The sequence below is a fragment of the Lampetra planeri genome, chromosome 25, assembly GCF_965212315.1.
Source record: "Lampetra planeri chromosome 25, kcLamPlan1.2.h2, whole genome shotgun sequence".
Lineage (NCBI taxonomy): Eukaryota > Metazoa > Chordata > Hyperoartia > Petromyzontiformes > Petromyzontidae > Lampetra > Lampetra planeri.
In genome coordinates, this window is record NC_136131.1 from 7,195,554 (window position 1) to 7,203,723 (window position 8,170).

The following is an 8,170-nucleotide window of genomic DNA, read 5'->3' on the forward strand; positions in this document are numbered from 1 at the left end:
CGGATCGCTGGTAAGTGGAGTGATTAGTGAGTGTCGGATCATCAATCACAACGCTCGTGCCAGGCTAGATGCACTTTGGGGCCGTCCATAAATGACGTCACGCACCTAGGGGGGGGTCAGACATTTGTGACGATGTGTGACGAGGGGGGGGGGGGGGGGAGTTTGAGAAATGTGACGTCACATCAAAATGCGCAACTTTAAATAAATATAGACGACACGTTCTACTTGATTAAATATACTTTTTCATAAATGTTTCTTCTACAACATCAGAGTGCAGCGCCACATTAAATACGCACTACAATGACAATAGTTTAAAGTGATTTGAAGCATGTTTTATTTTCAAAATGGAAATATGGTTTGGGGTGGGGGGCATAGCTTTGTGACGTCATATTTGAGGGGGGGGTCTGACTTTTTGTGACGCCGTGTGACGAAGGGGGGGGAGGAGTCAAAAATCCTCCAAAATCGCGTGACGTCATTTATGGACGCCCCTTTGAGGTCATCGCGTGAAGTTGCGACAGGTCACAGGTGTTGAGATGACTGGCAAATGCACCAACCGCCTCTGCCACCCTGCTGTTCTATCAAGCTGCTCATTGTTCGTGAGAGATGTACGGGGCCGTCCATAAATGACGTCACGCGATTTTGGACGATTTTTGACCCCGCCCCCCTTCGTCACACGGCGCCACAAAAAGTCAGATCCCCCCCTCAAATACGAAGTCACAAAGCTCTGCCCCCCCAAATTTTTTAACATGCTTCAAATCGCTTTAAACTATTGCCATTGCAGTGCGTATTTAATGTGGCGCTGCACTCTGATGTTGTAGGATAAGACATTTATTAAAACGTCTATTTAATTAAGTAGAACGTGTTGTCTATATTTATTTAAAGTTGCGCATTTTGAAGTGACGTCACATTTCTCACCCCCCCCCCCCTCGTCACACATCGTCACAAATGTCTGACCCCCCCCCCCCCTAGGTGCGTGACGTCATTTATGGACGACCCCTACAACACCCACGTGCACAAACATCCACCAGAAGCCGCGTATAGCAATGAACGATTTTGGGGTTCAGCGCTGTGAGCGAACGGCTGTGAAGGTCAGCATCCACGCCTAGCCGCATTTGTCTCCCCAATGCTGATGTTTACACAAAGCTGTCAACCCATACGGCTTGCCCGCATTCTTGTACAGGGAGATTGTTGTTTGTGTTTCTCCCTTGTGATGGCACTTTGTAGGATGAACGTTGAGATTTAATAGGGGCATTGGGGTGACCAATAAGGTCTGAAATTGGTCTGCAATAAGATAAAGGGCACTGATAAGGGGTTGACAGGTATGTTTACACACCTGCACCAGGCACTAATTTTAGGCTGAGTCGACCGAGGGGATGCCCAGAACCGGTTCAAATATCGCTGGCCACTGACGATTGCCCGAGCTCCAGTGCGCTAGCCACTGCGCCACCGCTCCCATAAAAAAACGTTACGTTACATTTCCCAGAGCGGTTAAACAGCGCGCTGCTCGTTGCCCAATTCCCATTGGTCGGAGGGCGCGTGACTTCTGGCGAGAAGCGTCGCGATTGGTCGCGCGAGGAACCCCCACGTCCAATGAGAACGCCGGCTGGGGGTGAGTCGACGCCCGTGTGCGCTAGGAAATACAAACTCCATTCTCGGCATGGCGTGCATTACGGAAACGGAGAGGTGATTTTGATCGAGCGGCGGGCGGCTGTTTACGATGTTTACTCACTAACACTCCTTAACAAAGAGGCCGATTTAAACATTCAAGTAACGGATGTGAGACTGGCAGCTCACTCGTGTTAATTCACCCACCCCCCCTCACCGCCGGCGAGTGTGACAGCACTGAATGGGGGCGGCTTTGTTGTTGTCGGCGTCTGTGAATGTAACCGGGACTCCGTCAACGTTTGCATTGATTCATTCTCTAAACCTTGTCGTTTCGTACATTAGTTTTGCCCGAACTTATGTCGCTGTATCGTGTAATGTCGCGATTATTCGCCTTGCGCGTGCCCCCCGTGTTACGATGAGGGCCTTGTCATGCACGGTAGTGTAATTCTTATCGGCTGTCTCAATAAATACACTGACACCCATCTCGTCATTCACACAATGTTATGTTAGCAGCTGTCAATGTACTGACACGGGACAGTGCTTCTAGAGGATACGGGGAGAGTGGTCGTCAACTTCTCAGGTGTCAATCAATGTGGAGCTAAAGGCGCAAGCCCTGCAATGTACTCGCTCAAGCCATTGCTGGCTGAAAACCCTCCGCTGGAGGGAGCACTAGGGAAAATAACTCGCCGTTATATATATAAAAAATGTTTTAATTTTTACATAAATATGTAGAGGAGGAGTGTGAGCAACAATGAGTGGGCGAACAGAGGGAGGTGCGAGCGAGTTGACGGTTAAGGATCACGTCATGTCACGGGTGGTGTAAGAGGTTCCTTCGGGAACAAAGGAGCCGCCAAAGGGGTACTTAAGGATCCAGGGCAAGGATCGGCTGAAAGGTGTCTCCCTCCTCGTCGCAGGACGGTGTTGGGTGAGCCCCCACTCCGGGCAGACGAGTGTGAGAGCCAAGGGAATAGCCGAGAGTCGGGTCCCGAGTATTCAGTAAGGATCGGCTGAGAGAGAGAGAGCCCGTAAGGATAGCCGAAGCAGGACCAGATAATGTTCAGTGTCCGGGGTAAAGGACCAGATAGAGAGCACCCCTACCTCTGGTGTGAGTTGAGAGTTGCTGCTAATCCTACATAATGCACGGGCATGATATGACTTTGAGACCCCCCCCCCACCTCCTACGCATTCCACAAGTAGTGACTAATCCCATATCTGCATTTTCCACAAATATGCTAAATTCCTCTGTGTCAAGGCGCCCTTCCTCTCCTAACCCAGCTTAAATATACGCTGCCAAGCTTGGTGGTGTTCATTCAGATGCTGTCTTTCCGACAGACCTGTTCTTCACCTGAGGACGGCTGCTTGCGTTGTGGCCGAAACGTCGTGAGAATTGTATTTTATTGTTTTATTTTTATTATTTTATTATTTCCTTTCTACGTGACTTTACCGAAAGAACCAAGAAGATGAATCCCTGCAGTCACGAAAGCTTTAAATCGAAATTTACGAGTTGAGAGTGTTGTGTGCAACAGTGTTAATAATAATCAGCTTTATAAGCTCACGATGGCCAACTTACTGAGCACTTCGAGTTTTTGCTTGACCAAAGAAAAACCAAGAGATCTGAAAAATCCAGATGAATAAGGGTTAAAATATGAGAAAACTGCAGGGAAGCGACATTCACCAAACACCCAGCTCCTAGTGCATGCCACCCACCTGTTTCCACAGTTAGAGATTAATCGACGTGATCTGTAAGTGATGGTGATGGACCAGCTGCATTGCAATGGGGCCGTGCAAAGAACGTACAGCTCTGTATCACGATCACTCAGCTGCTATCGCCCCTCGTGTGTGTGTGTGTGACCTGCAGCATCAAGCAGGCTGTCTCCATCATCAACACCATAGACGATGCCAAGTTCCCTCGCCTCCTGTCCCGCATTCTGCAGAAACTTCACCTCAAGGTGAGCGTCATAAGCAGAGCAGGCCGTGCCGATTCCCCAAATTATTCCACTCAGCATGGCTATCACTTCCTCCAGTCTAAGAAAATCCACAAGTGTTGTACAGTCGACATAGGACCCGTGTTTATGGTCTCATTGCCACCATCGTCTGGCTCTAGCTCTTCCCCCAGCCCCGTGTCTTTAACTTTGCGCGTTAATGTTTGTACGTGGGGAGTAGAGGGCGCAGTGGTTAGCGCACTGCGCTATGAAATCGAATACGCGAGTTCAATTCCCGACCGTGGCTAAAATCAATCGCTTATCACATCTCGACTTGTTTTGGGCCTCACCAAGGTCAACTCAGCCACAATTTTATCACCTGGCGGCAGTGTATAAACATCACTATTGGAGAGACAAAGAAGGATGGGTGTGGTTCTGACCACATCACCGCCTCGGGTGGAAATGTACAGACCGTTAATTGGTCTATATCAGGCAAGCCCCACGGGCCATTAGCGGCCCCTGGTGGCCTTTAGTGCGGCCCCTGATTTGTGGCCCTCAATAATATACAAATGTGAAAACACCCCATCATGCTGTCAAACCCAATGGTTTCAAATGTGTGGCGGCCCTCACACTGATGTCTTTTCGGCAAAACTCACCCCCCTCTAAACATTAGTAACACTGGTCTACATGGTGAACGTGTGTGTGCAGGATGAAAGGAGTTTCAGTCCAGAGGAGGAGGAGAAGCTGATGGTGGCTCTGGATCTGCAGCAACCGCAGCTGGAGCTCACCCTCGAGACCTGCACCTTCATCCTCCAGCAGGTATCCCCATAGGAGCTCACAAACAACACTTGCCCCAACACAGGAAATCTTAGGCTTTTCTTTGTGCGCCCTTACAAATGCTCATGCTTGTGTAGCCATGCGCTCATGCGTGTGTGCGTTCCAAATGCATTAGTGTGGGGAGCGGCAGTGTATTGGATAGCAAATTGTGCTACGATCCGGGTGAAATGTTCGATTTCCACTCAAGGCCAACATCATTGACAAATATCACGACAATTTCATAGCGAATGGAGATGTCATTGTGCATTCATATGAGAGCACCCATACCCGCGTGCGTTTTCTTGCCTCGAATCAAGATGCTATCTGGTATGCGCGTCCCCCCCAACTCAAACCCCCTATCCTCTGTTCAGGCCGCCTACCACAGCTGGAAGCCGGCCGTGATGGAGAAGCAGCTGGCGCAGCTGCATGTGACGGAGGCCAAGTGCCATGCGTTCTTGGAGGCGTGGGCTGCCGGTGGGCGAAATGCCGTGGACAGGCTGCGCCAGCGATCGATGGCGCCAAAGACGGTGCGTGTATGCAGCCACGCTGAGCGCCGGTGTCAGCTCTAAGATTGGTGATCATCTTGCACTGCACAATCAAGTGGTCATGGGCTTTTGGGGTTACATTGTGGGCAGCAGAGGCCAGTATATAAAAATATATTGTACTGTTCTATATACCCACGTCTACACTCCCACCTTCGCCAACCTGTACTGGGCATCGTGGTAAAGTTTGGTGAAATAACCCTCATGACCTGCAGTGTATTGATACAAGGGCAGTACATGTATAGCCATGTACTTGTGCAAACACAGTTACAATCATTTTGCAGCTTCTCTCTCAGATAGTACTGCTGCTGTCGTCAAGTGAACATCAGAGCATCTTCATACTCTTAACGAGCGATGGGGTGGCACTTGTGGTGGAAATTCCACATTCCTATTGTGGAGGCCATTCCCTCTATAGGGCAGCTCTCTACAGATCAATAGTCTATAGTTCTGATAAATGTTAACAGTGATGCAGTGCTTGTCTTTGTTGCTGGCTTTGAAAAATTGTTGTGAAGTCCACATTCTCATGGCCGGACCTAGTCCCTCCATATGACGACCACTTCTCACAAAGTGCTGCTACTACCTTTACTCGTGTCATAGTATGTCTTCTGGTGATTTCACCAACCAGGCAGTGGCAGCGCTAGGCTCACAAATTCAAACTGCTTGATTAAAATCATTACCACTTTGATGGTAGTTAATATTAAGTCATTTTTTTGTGATAATGTTCCCTGATATGGGAATGAGAAATGTCCACAGTTGGCTCAGCTCCATGAATGGAGAAGAGTGATGCGTCAATGCATTGTTTCAGGAGGGAACACTTTGACGTTTGACTTCCTCTAAATCCCTGTCCTGTACTGTACATTTATAACGTAAAACAATGAATGTGGTATTGTCTTGAATGGGTTTCATTGTTTAAACTTGTGCCACCTCTACTTCACACCACTACCATCATCACTACCACCACCACCATCCAACTGATTCCCCCACTATTACCGTTACCAACATAACCACCACCATTATCACATCTAATACTATCACTACCATCAATACCACCGACATCACTACCAACACTACCATCACCACTTTCATCATCACCTCCACTATAATGAACATTACAATGGCCACCACCACCATGATGACTGCAACCATCGCTGCCACCTAAACCACCACCACTATGCAACCGTCATGACTACCATCAAAACACCACTACCTTTTACCAATATGATTACAATCACCATGATTAAAATCAATACCATTGCCCCCATCACGACCAGTATCACCACCACCGTCTCCATGAACATTGACCCTAACACCACAACCACCATCACCACTACCATCACCTTTCACCACCATTATCACTCCTACCACCACCACTACACCCTCCCCACACAGCTAGAGTCGATGAGCTGGCAGCTGAACCTCCAGCTGGCGCAGACGACGCGTGCGAGAATCAAGACCCCATCAGCCGTGCTGGAGCTTGGGATCCAAAGCGATGACAACCAGGTACATACGCGCACACACACACACACAGGGCTACGACTGCTAACTCACTAACGCTTGAGAACCCAGTTTAATCACAGGTGGCTAAAAACTAGATTCACACAAAGGATCTCTGGTGCTGGCTCGATGCCCTGACATCGTATTAACCCCCTGGATCACGAGGCTAGCTCTTGGCCATTGTGTTTTGAATCACGGCCGAGTGTTTGAGCGAGGTGATTATTGTTATGGGGCTTGCATGATGCATCAAGAGGTCATTAGGTCGGCCTGGCTCTCAGAGGGTTGACCCACTTCCCAGGAAGATGGAACGTGTGCTGACGGGCCACTTGATGCACCGCCCAATCCAAGCAAACTGCCATGGGGACAAGCAGCCTGGCAGAGCTACAGGGCAGATCTGTCACCATCTCGAGTGGTTGTGCAACTGAGGCATTAATGAGTCGTGTTTGTTTTTTTTGTTTCAGGAGCTGGAGAAAGTGCAGATGGAGCTCACGCACCAGGAGCTCTTCGAGTTCTACAAGAAGGTCCGACCACACAGCCATGCATAGGCGCTCCATCACGTCTATTTGTGTGTACAGTAAAACTTTGGATTGCGAGCATAATTTGTTCCGGAAACGTGCTTGTAATCCAAAGCACTCGTATATCAATGCGAATTTCCCCATAAGAAATAATGGAAACTCAGATTATTCGTTCCACAACCCAAAAATATTCATGTAAAATGATTAATGCAAATACCTTTTTATATTTTTATTATTTAAATTTAATATAAAGTAATCAAATGTATTAATTACATTTAATCGTGGCTGGTGTGAGGGAGACGAGCGAGAGGAGAGGAGGAGGGGGCCACTGTTGCAGTACAGTTACTAAAGAACAGTCACTACACTTGGACACAAAATAAAAAAATGCTTTACGCACACACACGTGGTCACAACACTATAGTAAACAGTATACGCTCGCACGGATGTTGACTATACAAGTGAGGCACGCTGACTGAGACCGAGCATGGAAGACGATTACCCACAATCCCGCAGCAAGAGAGAGAGAAGAACCATCGGCTCAGTTGTGATCACGTGACGCTCGGCAGACAAAGCGTATACTGTACGTACTAGTATTGCAAGACCTCGCTCGTTTATCAAGTTAACATGTATTTTCAAAAATTGCTCGTCTTGCAAAACACTCGCAGACCAAATTACTCGCAATCCAAGGTTTTACGTGGTTTTGTGTCGACTTGCTTTACACACTTTTGTGTTAACCTGCATGTGTTGTGTGTTGTTCTTTTTTAGTTGGAAATGATACAGAGTCAGCTGGATGCACTGTCATGAACACAGCGGTCTCATGCTGAGGCTCGGTGTGAAGTGCTTCTGCATTCCAAGCCTGGCCGGGTCGTGAAATAAGAATTAGTGGTGGACATCCAAGAGGTCGTGTGAGGACAGTGCAGTGGAAGGACCATTATCAACTGCACAGTCATGTTCTGGTCAGAACGGAGTATAGGACTGGATTGAGATTTCACTTCACGCGTTATGATTTGAGACGCACAGCTACGATGTCTTTTTTTGTATGAGAGTACAGTTGTCACGCGCTGTGATTATTTTGCACAAATTGCTTCATCAATAAAGTGTACATATGGTAGACCATCTTAAATCCTTAATTTTTTTCAATAATTAAGGATGTTTAATGAACAAACGTGGAATAGAATTCCCTGTACGTAACGCAAATTATGAATAAAAACAATGGCACACAGCTCACGGCATTCCGTGCACCCATTCAGAAGTGGTTTGGTAGCATCGCGGAGAG

The 8,170-nt window shown here is 47.9% G+C and overlaps 1 protein-coding gene across 1 annotated transcript; it reads left to right on the plus strand.

The window, feature by feature from the left end:
* Positions 1–1,585: 1,585 nt before the first annotated feature.
* COMMD10 (COMM domain containing 10) lies at positions 1,586–8,116 on the plus strand. The gene is made up of 7 exons (XM_078606107.1): positions 1,586–1,683; positions 3,464–3,554; positions 4,236–4,346; positions 4,715–4,870; positions 6,275–6,385; positions 6,841–6,900; positions 7,660–8,116. The coding sequence occupies exons 1-7, from the start codon at positions 1,658–1,660 to the stop codon at positions 7,696–7,698; spliced, it is 594 nt and encodes a 197-aa protein (XP_078462233.1). The 5' UTR covers positions 1,586–1,657; the 3' UTR covers positions 7,699–8,116.
* The last annotated feature ends 54 nt before the right edge of the window (positions 8,117–8,170 follow it).